Source organism: Betta splendens, chromosome 14, assembly GCF_900634795.4.
Source record: "Betta splendens chromosome 14, fBetSpl5.4, whole genome shotgun sequence".
Taxonomy (NCBI): domain Eukaryota; kingdom Metazoa; phylum Chordata; class Actinopteri; order Anabantiformes; family Osphronemidae; genus Betta; species Betta splendens.
In genome coordinates, this window is record NC_040894.2 from 8,316,936 (window position 1) to 8,336,069 (window position 19,134).

Consider the following 19,134-nt stretch of genomic DNA (forward strand, 5'->3'; position numbering starts at 1 on the left):
ATGTGGTCTCTAAATGAGGGACCAACATGGTTTTAGAGCTAAGTGTAATTATGTTGTATTGTGAGTAAATGCACATATTATTTTCACATAATCGTTCCATTTTAAAATCAGATTTACTTGATGAAAGCCTCAGTTTAGGATTCGTGCCTTCTGCCGGCGATGGTTTGTGCCCAGGAGTCAGAAGTGCATCGTTTGCAGATGTGGCCCAGACATACATATGCTCACATCTGTCTCTTCCCCATGCGAACGTCCAGCATGCAACTCAATGGAAAATCCTGTCATTTATAAAAGTAGGCTAGAGCCTTTTTTATTTTTATCTGGTCAGAATGATGATGAAACTGCTGGTTGTATTATCCCCCTTCCCGCCCTCTGCTGCCTCCAGTTTGTAGGTTACTGAAAGATTTCACCAACCACAGATAAGAAGATTAGAGACGAATTAATGGTATTCCTTTGTCATTATAGGAATAAATTGATATTTGGTTTTAACTCAAAGGGTGGGAACAGTGCGTAGCCGGAGCAACATGTTGTGTGAGGAGACGTAAGCAGAGGGATGGGCACAGTGACGAGCCTCCTCGCCCCGGGGGAAGCCTGTGCGCTGGAGCTGAGCGCCGGACATTTCCACGGGACGTCGGCCGCGCCGCAGGAGATGAGGGGGCAGGACGGATGGGAGCGCGCGCGGGGGGGGAGCACCGGGGGCCGGGGGCAGCTGTAGCCCGACGCCGACGCCATGAGAGCGGCCCTCCTGGCCCTGAGGCTGATGTGCTTGGCCGGGCTGTGGCCCGTCACGCAGCTCAACAGCAGCAGCTTCCCGAGCAAGAGGAGGCACAAGGAGCCGTACGCCGGGGAGAACACCAAGCAGAAGCACGGGGGGTGAGGCTTCAGGCGTTACTGTTGCACTTTGTATGTTTTGAGATGCGAGGATTTTTTTGCCTGGTTAGAAAGAAACGCTGCATCATTCACAGGGGGTCAATTGGACCTTCGGTGCAAGAGAGGTGGATGAGTTGAGCATTCGGCGTCCGTTGCTTCTTTTGCTTTTCAGGCGGGTGGATCTCAAGATGAAAAAGCTCGACAGCACCAAATCTCTGCTTATTAAATCCGAGCAGCTGCTCCGAATTGAGGACCACGACTTCGCGATGCGGCCGGGATTCGGAGGTACGGGGGCTGTATGTGTGTGTGTGTGGGGGGGCACGTTTGCCCCCACGTCTTCACCTCGACCGCTTTCTCATCCCCGCAGCTTTGCCCACGTGCTCCTGTGAGGGGTTAATGTAGGTTACTGTGCTGTCTTTGGTATTACGCCTCCTAAAAACCCTCAGTGACCTAGATTGTCTGCCATGTGAGACAATGGCCGCGGACGGACGCAATAATCTGAACTGTGTGGGCGGAAGAAAAACTCTGATGATGCATGCGACAGTAAGTAGTCTAGGCCCCGGTCGTCTCCAAACTCCTCCAATGAGACAAACGTGCTTTTACTCAGTTCTGTGCCTATCTGCTTTCTATCCTTTAAAAGGGCTCCACTGACCGAACTGTCAATTATGACCACGGCTTTATCTCCAGGATCCTCTGCACCTGCTTTAATCCCCCCCACTTCACAACTCCATTGTAATTGTAGAGTGCTTCATTAGATAATGGCTCAGAGCTCGATGGTTATAGTACACGTCATTAATGCTCCCGGACAATGACATAAGTGTCATTCTGCATATTCTACACTGGGTATTGCTGCTTTAGCTCAGCATGGTGTGTAACTATGCTACCGGGCATCAGGTCTTGTGTCCAACTTAGAAGTTTAAATGTATCTGGAGGCCGTTGCGGCATTTAGGTCACGTCGGAGCGCGGCGAAGTCAGGGTTATCGCTTTCATCCAACCTGTGCCTCCGGCGCCTGTAAGACGTGGCTTAAGTCCCCCACTGTAGATCAGCGGTGGGATTTACACATGAGTAATCTGTGGCAGATGTGCGGACGGATGACCCGCGGGGTTTGTGTTCCAGCTGTTGTTCAACGCTGATCCTCCGTGACGTTTGACCCTTTTGCAGGTTCGGCCATTCCCGTGGGCATCGACGTGCAGGTGGAGAGCATCGACAGCATCTCTGAAGTCAACATGGTGGGTGCCTGTGCTCCTCCCCCCTCCTCCCACCCTGCCCCCCCCCCCCCCCCCCCGCGGCCTTGACCTCCACTACTTCCTTCCAGGACTTCACCATGACCCTGTACCTGAGGCACTACTGGCAGGACGATCGCCTGGCCTTCCCCTCCAGCAACAACAAGAGCCGCACCTTCGACTCTCGCCTGGTGAAGAAAATCTGGGTTCCGGACGTGTTCTTCGTTCACTCCAAACGCTCCTTCATCCACGACACGACCATGGAGAACATCATGCTGAGGGTTTACCCCGATGGAAACATACTGTACAGCGTGAGGTAAAGAAACCGGATGTGAGCCGCCACGGACTCACTCATCATGACGTCTTTTATAATAAATATTAGCAAACGATAGATACTCACTCTCTCACACACATGAGCTGCAGCTACAGTGTGATGCTGTGCTGATGTGTCGTAGGATCACTGTGACGGCCCTCTGCTCCATGGACTTCAGCAGCTTCCCTCTGGACACGCAGAACTGCTCTCTGGAGCTGGAGAGCTGTGAGTACGAGGCCGGCGCCGCGTGCGAAAGCAGCCCCGTGGCTCATTAGCGCGCGCGCTCGGTGGCCATTTTGTCTGGTAAACACGTTACACAACCTCCGATGGGCTGTGTTGTAATTTCAAGGCCTAAAGATAGCGCTCGGCTTAATGAATTATTAAACGGTGTAAATGCTGCCGGCGGTTTTGCCGGTGACACAGAAACGCGCTGCATTAGAGCCCACCGTCCATTACCGCAGTTCATAAGCACACAATGACTATCACCATGTTCTTTTTGCATAAAGTAAATAAGTCCTAATCCTCAATCAGGTCAATCTCTGTCCATTATACATGTCTGTCTTTCTGATGCAGGATTTACTGGGGATTATTTTTTCATTCTGCTCTGCCCCAAACTTTGTTGGTCCGAACTGATGACGCTCAGGATTACTCCCATTGTAGAATTCGGGGATTCTCTTGTCTCCTCTCTGTCTTTTTCGCTCTCTGGGTCACGCCGTTGACTGAGTGACGCGTGGATCTGGATCTCCCCCTGGGAGAAGGATCCGCCACCACTCAACCCGCCTCCTTCTCGTCCTCTCTCTAAGACGCTTACAACGAGAACGACCTCATGCTCTACTGGAAGAACGGCAACGACTCGCTGAGGACCGACGAGATCGTGCTGTCCCAGTTTTTCGTGGAGGACTTCCAGCCGTCGTACGGACTCGCCTTCTACAGCAGCACCGGTGCGTGAGGCCGGCCGTGGGAGCTGAGCCCAGCTCCGCAGTGCTCTCACATTCTGCTCCTCCGCTCCAGGTTGGTACAACCGGCTCTACATCAACTTCATTCTGCGGAGGCATATCTTCTTCTTCATGCTCCAGACCTACTTCCCCACCATGCTGATGGTGATGCTGTCCTGGGTGTCCTTCTGGATCGACAGGCGGGCCGTCCCCGCCCGCGTCTCTCTGGGTACTGCCACGCGTTCACATGAGCCTCGATGCACGCCGTCCGTCTTTAATACTCACGCTGTGTTGTGCCGGTGCTTTCAGGCATCACCACAGTTCTGACCATGTCCACCATCATCACTGGTGTGTCAGCCTCTATGCCGCAGGTGTCTTACGTGAAAGCCGTCGACATCTACTTGTGGGCAAGCTTCCTGTTCGTCTTCCTGTCTGTGATCGAGTACGCTGCTGTCAACTATTTCACCACAGTGGAGGAGATGAAGAAACTCAAGGGGGCAAAGGTCATCTCACCTTCAGCGCTGGTGGCGCCGACCCACAGACCACGGCCACGCACCATCTGACCCCCCGTTTCTCCCTCCTCCGCAGATTCCCGCCTCCTTCGACGCCACGCAGGCGATGGCCTTCGACGGCTGCTTCCACGACAACGACATCGACCTGACGTCCTTCACGGAGGCCGCCAGCACGCCGAACACGGAGAGGAACACGCAGTCGCGCAACTCCACGGCGTCCGCGCCCACAGAGGGCACGCGGCTGCGCCGCAAACACCCTCTGAAGCGGAACCTCAGCTTTATAATGAGCAACAGCTACATGATCGACTCCTACTCCAGAGTCATCTTCCCGCTGGCTTACCTGCTCTTCAATATCATTTATTGGAGTATGTACGCGTAGCTCACAAACTGGGAGAAAACCATCATAAAACAGGGTCTTCCACTGAAGATGAGTTTAGTTGCAATGTGGGGAAAAAATTGCATGTTTTTGTGTATATTTGACATTTTATAAGAGAAAAGCTTTTGATCAACCAATAGAGGACATGTACATTTTATTTGATTATTGATTAGATGCGCACCAGTACATTGTGTAACTACTGTTTAACGTAATGAAGAATAAATGTTTATTGTTATATTTAGAAGCTGTCAAGCAAAAATATGTGTGGATAGAATTCCACCGTACTTTGTTTGTATCACAGACTGTTCTCGCTGAACTAACACGGTCACAAGTGTGAGGAGAGACGCAGCAGGAATTATAAACAGTGGTAAACAGTAAATCTACTAAAGTGCAAGTGCGGGTCGACTCCCCCTGGTGTTCAGAGAGAAGTCTGCAGCTTTTACTAACAGGTCTATCAGGAACTGCTATGCTATAAAGTGGACAGTTCAGTTTGTTGTGCACCTTAAACAACTAAAAATAATCTATCCTGGTGACAGCGTGTGACAGACGGACTCCTCCCAAACACAGGCATGAAGACACACAATTCAATGCTGTGACGCACTTCTTCTGACGCAGCAGTAAATCATTCAGTGGCAGGACTGTTTTTTAACTGTTGCCCAGGAAACCCCGTTGTTTACCTTCCTGTCTACTATCGACAACCCTCACGGGCGTCGGACGCACCCTGAGGCACTCCTTTACTGCCAAAGAAGGAAAAAATCAAAAAAATCAAATCAGTTCCCTTTAATGCTGACTACACAACTTTTCTACCAGGACAGTGGAGGCCGGTGGCTCCATTCTGGTCCTAGTCCTGTTCAGAAGGTCCACGTCGGACTCACTGCAGGTGAAGTGGACGTGCATGACGTCACATATTCAAGCCGACTCTGAGGCGTGTCAGTCCGTGAGGTTGTGCCAGACGCCTGCCAGACACTAGAACTCGGTCCAGGACTGTTACTGTGGGGAGAAGAGAATGCACAGCTAAAGCTGGAGCTTTGATTTGGTGTCAAGTTCAGGCGTCGCCTTCGACGAGCATGAGGAGAAAGTCATGACATCTCTCTGCGTCGGATCTGGTGGATCTTCACGTTGGCACATGTTGGCCTCCTGCGTAAGGTAAAGTTATGGTGGTGGTCACGGTGATACAGTACATCACAGCCAGAGCTCAGGTAAATGGTTGAAAATGTATAGTCCTTTTTGTCGTATGTCATTATAATGGAAGATTCTATCCAATAATAAAACTAATGTAATAAGTTTGAAGACTATGAATGTAAATCTTCATAAGTGCAGCAGCACCGTGTCTTTACATACAGAGCAGTAAATGGTATAATGTTTGTTCTGTGATGAGGTGGAACCCATTCAAGTGCCTCAGCTCTCATTTGTTCAGGACAGAACAGGATGTGAATGAATGAGAGAGTGGGTAAAAGCAAAAGATAACACTCAGATTTTCTACCCGCTCTGTTCAGGGCTGTGAGTCACTTACGTGACTCACTCTGAATCTATTGTTCTACGATCGGGTCGGAATTAGAAGCGGCAGGTGTTTGATGGTTTTAATGGTTTTAATGGTTTGTGGCGTCGCAGAGTGAAGAGGTCAGACTCACACGGCCGGCCCCTCGTCTGGTTTCTCTTCCTGCTGCTCGTCCTCCTGACAGGTGAGCTTTCGCCGCCCGGCGTCGGCCGTCGAGGAGCAGAAGCTGCTTTTCTGGACCGACCACTGCGGCGTCTGCCAGTCTGACACGCTTGACGTCTCAGGCATTCAGTCGCAGCGTGTGCAGCAGCTCCGAGAATAGACTTCAGCCCATTCTTCTAGTTCACTGTCTGAGTTCACAAACAAATCTGACATCTAACAATCTCCTCTATTATTAGTCAAAATATGCACCTCTGGAAGTTAGTATGCGTAAATATTTATTCTCACTAGTAGTATTTACCATCACTCACCAAATCCTATTAATACTGTCATAATGATCAGAGGTCACTAGTGGTGTCATACTGTGACTCTGATGATGTTTTCTGCCTTCAGAGAAAGCTTCCTGTGAGCAGACCTCTGCTCCCACATCCTCTCCTCCACCTTCTACAGCAGCTGCACAGACTCCAGGTAAACAAGCAGTAAATAGGTTGGTGTGGTTTGTACCTGGAGACACGCCGGCTGCTGGATGTACGACCCTGTGTCTGTCAGAAGTGGGGGCGTTTCATTACCTTCACAGCGTGTAGCTGCTTATGTAACTCCCAAACTGAAAATAACACACACTGTATTCGTCTGCATACAGTAAGTGCAGCACAGCATGTGGTTATGTTGCACATCTGGAACAATCATCGCATCAGGCTCTGACGAAGCGCGTAGTTTCTCACAGTTTTCCTTCACCAGTGCCAACGTAACACGGGGCGTTCACTGTCACGTAGCGTGGAATTCAGCCTGTTAGACCTGATTCAAGGCAACTTCATGTTGAGTTTTAAATGACTAGTCTTCCTTTAATTGGTGGTTGTTCTTTTCTGTGGCAGTGCAATATGTGATCGATGTGACTGTGGACGTCGCAGGAGCGCAGGGCGAATCAGAAGTTAAGGCCTGGGTGTGTGGAGCAACGGGTCATGAATCAGTAGCGTGAGAGTGAGATGCTCCTGATTTAGCTGGTGAACGTTGTGTTCTCCGTTGCAGCTCGTTAACGTGTTCCAAAGCAGCCTGGAGCGCTGCGTGTCTCCAGGATCAGTAACGACAACCGGCACGCCAAACTACACACTAACTACAGCTACGACACCAGGCAACAGAACCACAACCGCTCAGTCAACAACGGGCAGCGACAACACAACTACGGCTTCAACAGCAGTGACGTTGAACAGCACAACTACAGCTACGTTAGAAGGCAACAAAACAACAACACCAGACATCAGTAACACAGCTACAACAACGTTCACCAACAACACAACAATAGCTACAACAGCATTCGCCAACAACACAACAACAGCTGCAACCACATTAAAAAACAACACAACTACAACAACAACGCCAGAAACCAGTAACACACCAAAAGCTACGACAACATTGCCAGAAAGCAGCAACACAACAACAGCTACAACAACAACGCCAAAAAGCAGTACCATAACAACAGCTACAACATTCGAAAGCAACAACACAACAGCTACAACACTTGAAGCCAGTAGCACAACAACAGCTACAACAACAACACCAGCAACAACAAGACTTGAAGGCAGTAGCTTAACAACCGCTACAACAACAACAACACTTGAAGGCAGTAGCTTAACAACAACTACAACAACAGCAACACCAATAACAACACTTGAAGGCAGTAGCTTAACAACAACTACAACAACAACACCAGCAACGACAATAACAACACTTGAAGGCAGTAGCTTAACAACAACTACAACAACAACACCAGCAACAACAACAACAACACTTGAAGGCAGTAGCTTAACAACAACAACAACAACAAAAAAGAGTAGTACAACAACAGCTACAACTACAACAACACCAGCAACAACACCACAGAAAGGCAGTAGCACAACAACAACAGCAAAAAAGAGTAGCACAACAACAGATACAACAACAACACCTAAAGGCCAAACCAATAAATCTCAAGGAAACTCATCAGCCTCAAACAACAACAAGCGGAGGAGAAGGAGTGTGCGTCTGGGTCGTGATGTTGGCAGCGGTGTGACACAAAGCAGGTACTTTAATCATTTCAGGAAAACAAGAGTAACAACTATTTCTTGAATTTCTGTGAATGTCCTTTGAATTTAAGTGAACTCTACCTTTTTTTCAGTGACACGAGCACCGGCCTGTTTCAGGTGAGCGGCCTCTTCCGTGACCTCTTACCACGTGTGAGTGGATGAAGCGTGTCAGTAAAGGCTCATTTCTCTTTCCCACAGAACCTCGGTATTTCATGCGCCGCGGGCGTCTCCGCAACGTGAGTGGGCTGCGCCACGTCCAGGTGACTCACGCGACCGTACAGAGTGTCTCTGTTAAGACTGTCTGTGTTCGCCCCCCTGCGCAGAAGCAGCTGCTCTGTGACGCTGCGGCTGCAGCAGCCGGTCCCCTCGTGCTGCATCCTGCGAACGCTGTGCGCCGCCAGCGCAGCGTCCTCCAACGTCAGCGCGGTGGGACGTCGAGCGCACAGAGGCGAGTGTTTTCAGCTGATTTCACATCACTCCGTCATCCAAGGCCCGATCTCACCCACAGTAGACCGGAAACCATTTTAACCACGTGTCTGTGAGCAGATCTGCCGCAGAGCTCGTGCCCCGGCGCCCCGCAGGAGGAAACCAGCTGCAGCTACGCGGGTCCAGCCAACAGCTCCTGGTAAGACGTGTGTGCGGCGCGCGCGCCTCCTCTTCACCCAAATGTCCTCTGAAAAACACTTTGTGCCAATGTGTGTCATCAGTGGCGCGTCTGATGCTGCGTATGTAGGCGGTCAGACCAACTCAAGCAGCTGTGCTCCAGGTGAGCTCCAATCGGTGACCACGTGATCCTTCATTCATATTTACTCCAGATTGTAATAATGAGGTGTATTGTGTTTGTTTCAGTTCCACCGACCAGCGTGTGCAGCTGCTCGTCCTACTGCAGTAACACCGGTACGGTGATGTGTGAAGCAGCGTGACGTCATCGCGGCTGCTTCCCGTTAAACGCATGTTGTCTCTTTGCTCCAGACTCTTACTACGCTTTCCAAGTTTCACTCCTCGACCCGGACCTGACCGCTTCTTACGTCTCGTCGCTGGTAAGTTCACGTCCGAAAACCTGCATATTTGTCTCCCACTGTCTATGGATGAGTTGCATAACCGTCACTGGGGTCCGTGCAGATTTCACAGACGCTCAAACAAGCGCAGAACTGCAGCCCGTCTTCAACGTGAGTGTCTCCCGCTCGTCACACGTGTGAATCAGCGTTTTCAGACATAAATATATTGTCATCTGCTCTTCTCATGCAGAGATCCATGTCCGCTGCTCGTCGTTGGAGCTAATTATAAGGCACATTATTATTATTATTATTTTATTATATTTCTGTGACTTCTCCCAACTTCAACAACTAAAAGTGCCCTTTTGCGCAGGATGCCAGCGTGACGTGCGGAGTCGACGTCGCAAAGTGAGTCTCGTCCCGTTGTTTCTCACAGACACGTGGCCGCAGTCTGACGCCTCTGACGTCTCTTTCCCTCTGAAGTCGTCAGAACTGCAGCGTGATTTTGCGCTTCGCCGTCGAGGTCCCGGTCTGCTCCGTGGCCGCAGCCGCGACGCAAGCGTTTCAGTCCCGGGCTCAGATCAGCTTTAATGGATCCGTCAACAGAACGGGTGTGTGGACGGCTTTTACCGCAGTTTATATAGAAAACGACACCGCTGCTAAACGTCTATCCTCGTCCCCTCACAGCGATGTGTGGGAACTCCAGCGTCGGCGGCAGCTCGTGGAGCTCCCAGGTCACGTGGGTGTCTGTGCCGGTCCCGTCTGCTACGTTCTGTGCGGCGGTCGAGCAGTTTACCAGCCTCGTGTGGTTTGTGTCATCACCATTTACAAACTCAGCTGTGATCGTCTGTGGTTGAATCCACACCATTAAACCCTCACACGTCATTTGTGTATTTAATCACAGTGCGAGTGGAGGGAATGTGGTCGTGTGGCTGGACGAGGCCTGTGATCAGGCGAGTACCACAACCGCACAACCGAACACCACGTCACCAGTGAACACGACAACGGCAACGACAACATCCGTGGGCGTCACCGTGACGACGCTCAACACCGCCACCCCTGCTGCCAACGTTTCCGCGACAACCGCCACAGCATCAGGTTTGTGAGCGCCCGCGTTCCCCGGCGCCACCTGCAGCCTCCAGCCGCTGGTGACCCGCCGCTTCTGCCTGCAGCCGAGAGCCGAGCCGGCGCGCTGCTGGAGCAGAGCCGGGACGCGTCCAAGCTCGACGCCAGCCAGATCGACCTGCTGCTTGCCCAGCTGGAGAGCCTCCTGTCGGGCCCCAACGTCAGCCTGGCGCTGGGCAACACCTCCGTCAGCATCGTGAGCAACCTGCTCAACGCCTCTCCGGCCCAGGTCGCCCGCTCATCCAACAGGTGAGGCGTCCGTTCGCCCGGGGCCCCGATGCAAACGTCATCTCCCACTGTGTCATTGTATTTCACCAGGATCATTGGGATCGTTGACACCGTGGGGCTGAAGCTGGTCCTCGGCGCCGCGGCTCAGACCCTCTTGTCTCCGTCTGTGGCCTTGTCTGTGAAACGCGCAGATGGCGGCAACTTCCAGGAAACGTTCTTTTCCATCTCTGACCCCAGTAACGTCCAGGTGGGACACTGGTATTCTACTCTATGGTTTATCGGCCCCTTATTACGAAATGCTAGTCACACCTGTGTGTGGGTGGGCCGTGCGCGTTGCAGATCAGAGGGATTCCGAGGCTCGGAAGGAGTGCGAGGACCTCCTCGGTCCCTCAGGGCTCCGTCACGCTGCCCTCGTCTCTCACACACAACCTCAGCCCTCAGCAGCAGCAGCAGGTCACCAGGGTGCAGTTCAGCTTCTACCAGAAGAGCACGGTGTTCCAGGTCCTTAGACACATCAGGGGGTGTTTCATCATTGGTGCTGGGTTAACTTCGCAGGCCAAACGGGTGTTTTCTGTGCAGGATAAATCCCTGGGACGGCGCGTTCTCAACAGCGGCATCCTCGGAGCCAGCGTGGCCAATCTGTCCATCTCGGGGCTGAATGACAACGTTGTGATTACCCTGAGGAACGCGGAGCCCGTTCCGGTGAGTTCCCCTCAGTCCCCGATGAGCAAAACGACTAAGAGCCCGTCTGACTTCACCGTCCTGTTTTTTCCACCACCGCAGGCTAATTTTGTGGCCTCGTGCGTTTTCTGGGACTTCACGTTGAATAGTAAGTGTCGCTCACAGCCTCAACGCCGTTGAGTCGGGACGCGGGTTTCACGCGTGTCTCCTGATGGCAGACGGATCCGGTGGATGGAACCCGAGCGGCTGTGTTGTCCAGAACGGCACCGACAACACGACAACAGTGTGCGGCTGCAACCATTTGACCAGCTTCGCCGTCCTGCTGGTAAGAAGATCGGTTCAGTTCATCTGGTTGCCTGATCCAGGATCAGCTGTAACGCTTTCCTCCCTCTTCACCCAGGACCCCTTTGAAAAGTTTTCCCCCAGTCCCCTCCAGAACACCATCCTCACCTACATCACCTACATCGGCTGCGGCATCTCTGCCATCTTCCTGTCCGTCACCCTCCTCACCTACCTGTCCTTCGAGTGAGTGCCTGGAGCCGTCAGTCGGATTCATTTAGATTTAATAAATTCCCAACGCCGGCGTCGTCTGACCCGCGCAGGAAGCTGCGCAAGGACGTCCCGTCCAAGATCCTGATCCACCTGTGCTTCGCGCTGCTGCTCCTCAACCTGGTGTTCCTGGTGGACGCGTGGCTGGCGCTCTACACCAGCGCCGTGGGCCTGTGCATCTCCACCGCCTGCTTCCTGCACTACTTCCTGCTGGCGTCGTTCACCTGGATGGGGCTGGAGGCCGTCCACATGTACAACGCCCTGGTGAAGGTCTTCAACAACAACATGTCGCGCTACCTGCTGAAGTTCTCGCTGGTGGGCTGGGGCGTCCCCATGGTGGTCGTCATCATCGTCGTCGCAATAAAGCCGGACAACTATGGTCTGATGTCCTATGGGAAGTTCGCAGACGGCCGAAGCGACGACTTGTGAGTCCTCTGCAGCATTGGTTGCATATCATTCCACTCAATGAATGGATGGATGAATGAATGCATGAATGAACGAACTCCCACCCCCGCAGCTGCTGGCTGAGGAGCGACGTGGCCTTCTACGTGGCCGTGGTGGCCTACTTCTGCGTCATCTTCCTCTTCAACCTCAGCATGTTCGTCGTGGTGCTGATGCAGCTGTGCCGCATAAAGCGCCAGAACCCTCACAACGCGCGGCACCGCAGCACGCTGCAGGACGCGCGCAGCGTGGCCGGGATCACCGTCCTCCTGGGCCTCACCTGGGGCTTCGCCTTTTTTGCGTGGGGGCCCGTCAATCTGGCCTTCATGTACCTCTTCGCCATCTTCAACTCGTTGCAGGGTGGGTTGACGCCTTTAGGGCACGAAATCATGGCAGCGGAGGGGCTTTTGAGCATCTTTTCTGTTTTTCAGGTTTTTTTATATTCGTGTTCTATTGCGCGGCGAAGGAAAACGTGCGGCGCCAGTGGAGGGTGTACCTGTGCTGTGGCAACATGAGGCTGGCAGAGAACTCAGGTGAGACGCGACTCTGGCTCCTCGGCCCGCCTCGGTACACAATGTTACTGCTGTCGCGTCCAACGTCGCTCATTTTGCTGGAATTTGTCACTTTAGATTGGAGTCGCACTGCGACACAGAAGACTATGAAGCCAGTGGGCAATCTGAAAGCCTCCCAGTCCTCCCAGTCCAACAGCTCATCCAGCTCCACCTCCTTCCTCGTCACTGATTCAACGGAGCAGAGCGGCAGCTTTAGTGAGTGAATGTTCAGTAAGAAGAAGGATTGACCCTCATTTGACATTCACACGCCATTCATGTGTGTTGCAGGTAGTCCAATGGACGACAGAGAGATCACGGCACATGAAGATGCCAGCGAGGACGTGATCCTAAATGAAATCAACAGACAGAACAGAAACCACCGGGCGTCTTGACCCAAGAATTGAAAATGTCTTACTGGAAAAGTATTTTTGCATTACTAAACACTGGACAGCTGACATTAAACTTATGTATGATAGGTTTAATATTACTATATGTATAATTTATCTTTGTCTCCACTGATCCCTATGTATTTGCTCAGGTAAAAGTACACTGCTACTACTACTACTGCATGACATTTGTACCCAATCCTTCTATTCCACTACATTTCACAAGAAAATGAACCTTTTCCTCCACTTCTTAAGTAGTTGTTAGTTTTCATAATGAAAGTTTACATATTTTTAAACCTTTGTCTTGAGGACAGTTTCTATATTTTTACCATTATTTTGTCAGTTTATTTATATTTTCAAATGAATAATGTAAGTACAAACTGTTTCCCCCTTACAGTACGTGGTGTTTTTGATACTGTGGCACATGAAAATTACTATTATTATAAATGTAAACACAAAGAATCTTTTTGGTAAAAGATGTTAAAAAAAGAATTCTTTTTTTAACCATCTTCACTAGTTATACATGTACTAATACTTAAATGATTTTGATTTGTGGTCAACAGATAGTCCTGTTTGCATTAAATAAAACATCTTTATAATAACAATCTGTATATGGTTAATTAACTTATTCTGACATTTCATACAGTCAATCTCAGAAGGTGCACCAGAATCTGACATCTGTGTTTCTCAACATTTTAGAAACAACTCATTTTCAGAAGATGGAAGCGGTGTTTGTTTTTTTATATTCAAATGTGTGTTTTACCCCAGTGTTTTCCTGCTCACTCTTGATATTTCTATCCAGCCATACATTTATTCTACTAAAAACTAAACACATGTTCTCCTAAAACAGTTTTTATTGAATATGCTCACAATCATCTCAAGTGGGACAGAACAGCATTTGGTGAACTTATATTGAATAAATAAACGTAAGGGAGCCCCATCCCATGCAAACGTGTTCTGCACGGTATATGCAAGCTACATTCACTGTCCTTTACATGCCCAAAAAGTTTTAAATATAAATCAGGAGAAACCAAGGTGCTAATAAAACAGCACATAAAAAAGCATAAGCTGTCAATGTGGTGGAACGGTTTCCCTTTTAAAACACATTTAGTCTCACAGGGCAAGATCACATTGCCTTGGTACAACCTGAAAGAATCAAATCACATTTGCCAGTAACAAAAGAGCTGAGCCCACGCTCCAGCCTAGCACAATGTTGAGCTCACGACCCAGGAATAAAAACAACAAAACACACTTCTGTCTTGAGGCTACTGCACATCATCAGTGCATCAAATCAGTGTTCGAACATCTGAGAACATCAAAACGCACATTCCACATCAGTCAAGCAACAAAAAAAAAAAAAATCATACAACACAAGCATACAAGTTGTAGCATAAATTGTAAAACGAAACTAAAAACAAAAAAAGGAACAGGAGGAGCATAATGAGGTGTAGAGAGTAAAACGCTGCAACTGTGAGGTGTGTTCACACTGAAAGCAAGTTTCATTTAATTTCAAATTGCTCTCATGAGCTCCACTAACTACAGCGCAGACGTAAGCTGTAGTCAGTCACTAGCTACGTATAAGGAACAGGTGCACTTTAAAACCAGACTACAGGGCTGATTGTACTTTGAAGGGAAAGTACAGGACGTTTGTGCTTCCGCTAATTTGCATGCTACCTTCAGTTTGAACACACCTTGAAGGCTGCAGCAGAAACAGGAGGAGCATTCACATTCCAGCTGCTGAGGATTCAAGCACACCGAGCTGGAGGCTTTTACTTCTTCCATATGGTGTAAAACACCCATCTGACAGCACAGTTAAGGACTGTAGAAAGACAATGACACTACAAAAGCACATGCTGCTGGTTTGCATTAGTTACACAGAGTCACCAACTACTGTACAGTATGTCGTATTTTGAACCACTGCATCATCTGTGCTCTATCATGTGCTACACAACAGAACAGCTGTAATGTTCCTATACTGAAAAGCTCTGCGCTGATGAAAGGATACAGCTCCAGGTAGGAGGGCACACACACCACCTCTTTGGAGAAGTCCACAGGACATGAGAGCTTTCCCAGCTGTTCTTCATACAAAGTCAGTGCCTCAGTCAGGTTCACGCTGTTGCCCTGGTGGGAAGAAAAAACACAGACTCCAGGTCATGCTTTCTTCCACAGACAACCACGACGTAATGACAACTGAGTACTCCTTTTGTTGAAGTCCCATAAAAATATTTATGTTTGACGAGACTCACCTGTGTGAAATATTTTCCACTGGGGTGCAAGACTTTTATAGACAGATCTAAGATGAGACGCAGGAACTCCCACATTGTGTCTAGAAACAGGTTCAGAAATCGGTTCAGCAACAGTTATGCGCCACCAGACACTAATAATATGCTGACAGGCAGTAAGTAAATAGGAGAAACCTTCTTCTGGCTCTGTGGATATTGGGATTGCAGTGAGGTCATTAATTACGTAATCGAACATCTTTCCTTTCTCGACATACTTCTTCAGCACAGGGACACAGTCCTCTACTAGTATCTGTGAGACAAGGACAATCCACTCAACTTCCCTCTTAATGTTCAATATTAGTTATTTGGTATCTATTGTAATCATGTCATTATGTTGCATAGTCTGAAAGCTTAGAGACAGTTATTAACATGTCATATGAAATGAATTACCCATGATCACTTGCCATTAATCCAGGTAAGTATTTATTCTTTACTTACTTGGTAACAGTCTCCCTTCAGGTTGTCCAGGATATTGCCACAAGTTTTTCTCATGTGCACTTTGCATCCGTCTATCACCTTCTGGTCAATGTACGAATGTTGTTATGGAAACACCATCTGTTTTTATATTACTTAAGCATTTGAAGAGGGCACGAGAGTTATCACATCTCACAAGAAGGATATTTCCACCATTGTGATCATCTTTGGCTTTTGCTTGACCACCTCAGCGAGGATGCCACCATCACCGCCTCCTAATATCAGCACCTCTTTTCCAGCATAACTCACGTTCCCACTGCCCATGATGGCTTGAGTATAAGCCAAATCACTCTCTGCCAAGTCTGCAAAACAAGTTAAAGAAGTAACACACTCAACAACTGACTCTAATTTAACCTAAGCCAAAATGACTGTATCTTGCATGTATCGGTCATGTGATACAGTGCCATGTTGTACTGTATATACTTACTAACATCTCCATTGAGTACTAGAATATTTCCAAACTGCTGCGAGTGCAATATTTTTATGTTTTGGTATGCAGAGTCCGCTTCATACACCACCCGGTCAATGTCATACTCAATCAGTCTGCCATCAGCTGTCGGCCAGTATCGGTCAACTTTTGCTCCTCTGATGAGTGCTGGGAGTCTGTGGGAGACAAAGATGAGCAACTGAACAACTCAGCGTTACTGCAACATACGAGCAGAATCACACGTGCCCGCACACACACGTCAACTCTCATAACTGTAAACTCACCGTTTAATTCTTGTAATATTGCCATTCAAGAGCGCTTTGAGCTTCTTTTCCAGTGCATTTAAAAGCTGTTGGAGAAACAACAAAGCCTGAATGCCACACAAGTTCACACCAAATTCTAGTGGGATAATCCGCTAGTGCTCCAGTTTTTTTCCATCACTTACATTGTCTAGTTGTGAAATGTTGTCCTGTTCATAACACTGCAGATCAATGGTGACTAGCCCATGAGTGTGCACACGCAAAATCACAAGTCTGCAAAACAAAGTGGTGAAAATTAGCAGTTTAACACAAAGCACAAACTGTCTTCATTGCTAATAGATTGTAGCCACAGCTACAATGTACAATTCAGATTTTTTTATACACGTCTTGCATTTATTTCAAATGTCCTAAGGGTGTACTACTGCTTTTGTTGCAATGCAAATAAAAGGGGTTAATTGCAGGGAGTGTTCAGTAGTTTGTCCTCAGACCAGAGTCTAGATTATGAAGTGGTAAAACCAACCATGTAGCAGGCATATATATAAATGAGCCCCTGAGCCAGACTGACAGGAGTTTGGACAGTGTAAAAAATGTGAACCAGACCTATGTTACAATTGATATATAAAGGGCTCATTGATAAATGCTAAATTAAAAACATGTTGTGGGAACTGGTTTGGCTTGAGGAAGTTAAATTAATAGGTTGTATTTAAAAGACTGCTGATCATCAAGTTGCGTTTAAACAACAGAATGGACGCTGTTTCACCCATGTGAGGTGAAATATGTTGTCATTCAGCAATCCTGCTTGATAGGTGTGTTTGTTTCTGCTGTCAGACTGCCAGCTTGGTTGTTGATTGCCCTACGGTGGAACAAACATGTGACTCTTCCAAGAGGGAGGACACCAGACTATACACAAGTTTCTTTTGATATATGTGAATCATAGTTCAGCTAGAGATTTGATCGATAAGAAATTATTAGAGTTGACTCAGTCAGTTTTTGTTAGAGTTTAGAGTTTCTCAAACCAACTCCTGCATTAAAATATAAGTGTGATGTTTTAAGATACAGAAAAAAAACAAAACCTACCGGCCGTTCTTGCCTACAAGAGTAGCGAGGTATCCATGACCATCTGTATCATGGACAGTCTCTGTCATTTCCTGTTCATGGAATATGGACAGTAGGTCGGGAACTGCTGTAGCGGGGTCAACTGCAAAAATAAACAAACAATAACAATAAAACAAATATTCTAACAGATGATGGAATGTTACAAATTCACCAGAAACATCATAAATGAATGAAGGTGAAAGTAAGCAAGTAGTGAATAATTAACTATGGTTAACTGAAAGCAGCATCAATATTTTCCATCACTATTTCAGACGTTCAATGTGACTTTAGAGATTTGTAGTCCATTTGTTATGAATTTATTACGTGACAATAAATGAGACCATACACTTTATAATCTAGAGACACACTTTGTAACATTTCTGCTTTTTAAAGACAGACACATTATTGCTCGTCTGAGGAGGCTATAAAAACTGGGTATTATTATCAAAGCCCGTTATTAGTCTTCATTGCCCTCTGGGCTCAAAAACTACAAAAATGGCCATTAGGCGACACTTCCGGTGCGACACCGGAGCGTTCATGTGCTTCTCGCATTGTTAGCAACAGCCGTATGTTGCCGTTGTCTAGAGCAGTGGGAACGCCAGGCGATGCGGCCACATTTAACACCGCTCAAGCACCTAAATGACAATTACAGGAAACATTCCACCTGCATCAACGTTACGCCGTGAAACCAAACGTGTCAAAACATCCGTTCATTCGCATTCACGTGCAGTCCTCCGCCAGGTCGCGTCCCAATCGATGCACCGCGACTGTTTTGAAGGACAGGGACACACTAGCAGCTCCGCATTAGCCGGCTACGCTGCTAGCTAGCGTGCGCCCCCCCCCGATGCGGCACGCGGGTCCCGCGTGCGCCACCTGCGCCGCGTCTTACCTGCCGCGGAGAGACTGAAGTCGAGAGTGTAATGTCGCAGAGCCATGGCTGGGAGCAACCGTCATCCATGCCTGGGACAGGCAGGCTGGGAATCTTTATCTGCACAGACAGAGGGAGGGCCCTGCTACCGCCGCTGCTGCCTCTCTCTGACCGGTCACGCCTGCCAAAACGGGGCGTGGCCTCGGTGCGGCAGCGGAGCGGAGCGGCGCGCGGTGCGGCGCCCGCGGCGCTGACGCTAATGCTGCTGGACGGCGACTGGGTCGAGCCAGCAGGTTTAGTAACGTGCTTGTGATCAACCTACGGAGCAGCTACTGGTTCTTTGCTGCAGTGGCGGCTGATAGGACGTCGTAACACACTGAGCTGCAGTCTGGATGATTGCAGCGCGCACGCAAAGGTCACAGGAGTCACAGGTTCCACACTGATTGATTGTGAACACTCAGCAAGTCAACGCCATCATTATATCGACAGCTGAGGGGTTTCTGCTGCGGGTGTATTGTCTCGGTGATGCACAGGTTTCCAGGCAGATTCCTGAGGGTGACAGGTTGTGCTTGAGCACGTTAGATAAGAGAGACGGGGAAGTCTGGATGTAATTATAAGGACTGGTGTTGTTGCATGTGTAGCAATTTTCACCTGGTATTTTGTTCAACCAAGCAGTTTAGCAAGTGGAGTTGCAGCTGCTTCCTGCTGTGGATGTGTCATTATGTGGAAAAGCAACGTTTTTACTATGACAACTGCTCCTCTTTGAGTCAATGTCAATGTTTAAGGGAGCTTTATAATCATGGTTACCATAATAAACACAGGGTTACG

The 19,134-nt window shown here is 48.8% G+C and overlaps 3 protein-coding genes across 3 annotated transcripts; 2 read left to right on the plus strand and 1 right to left on the minus strand.

Annotated features, from left to right (window-relative positions):
• Positions 1 to 727: 727 nt before the first annotated feature.
• On the plus strand, positions 728 to 6,912 carry gabrr3a (gamma-aminobutyric acid type A receptor subunit rho3a). The gene is made up of 12 exons (XM_055514643.1): positions 728 to 870; positions 1,040 to 1,152; positions 2,030 to 2,097; positions 2,184 to 2,407; positions 2,547 to 2,629; positions 3,208 to 3,345; positions 3,416 to 3,568; positions 3,649 to 3,842; positions 3,928 to 5,373; positions 5,839 to 5,909; positions 6,278 to 6,352; positions 6,757 to 6,912. Exons 1-9 carry the CDS (start codon positions 728 to 730, stop codon positions 4,228 to 4,230), a joined length of 1,419 nt encoding a protein of 472 aa, XP_055370618.1. The 3' UTR covers positions 4,231 to 5,373; positions 5,839 to 5,909; positions 6,278 to 6,352; positions 6,757 to 6,912.
• On the plus strand, positions 6,893 to 13,505 carry LOC114869944 (mucin-22; the record flags this gene model as incomplete). The annotated part of the gene is made up of 26 exons (XM_029174495.3): positions 6,893 to 7,941; positions 8,037 to 8,061; positions 8,143 to 8,180; positions 8,268 to 8,392; positions 8,491 to 8,569; positions 8,652 to 8,710; positions 8,794 to 8,841; positions 8,917 to 8,984; positions 9,067 to 9,113; positions 9,193 to 9,232; positions 9,313 to 9,347; positions 9,423 to 9,550; positions 9,627 to 9,747; positions 9,844 to 10,037; positions 10,112 to 10,313; positions 10,383 to 10,539; positions 10,632 to 10,793; positions 10,872 to 10,994; positions 11,076 to 11,121; positions 11,192 to 11,298; positions 11,374 to 11,498; positions 11,576 to 11,947; positions 12,040 to 12,323; positions 12,395 to 12,496; positions 12,593 to 12,730; positions 12,803 to 13,505. Coding segments are annotated over 26 exons (3,978 nt in total), but the record flags the coding sequence as incomplete, so codon positions are not given.
• A 231-nt stretch (positions 13,506 to 13,736) lies between these two features.
• Positions 13,737 to 18,513, minus strand: sms (spermine synthase). Its single transcript, XM_055514644.1, has 11 exons — positions 18,328 to 18,513; positions 17,421 to 17,541; positions 16,529 to 16,616; positions 16,368 to 16,432; positions 16,084 to 16,259; positions 15,802 to 15,958; positions 15,621 to 15,708; positions 15,318 to 15,432; positions 15,147 to 15,226; positions 14,906 to 15,021; positions 13,737 to 14,700 (listed from the first exon to the last, which is right to left on the minus strand). The coding sequence occupies exons 1-11, from the start codon at positions 18,371 to 18,373 to the stop codon at positions 14,670 to 14,672; spliced, it is 1,083 nt and encodes a 360-aa protein (XP_055370619.1). The 5' UTR covers positions 18,374 to 18,513; the 3' UTR covers positions 13,737 to 14,669.
• Positions 18,514 to 19,134: the final 621 nt, after the last annotated feature.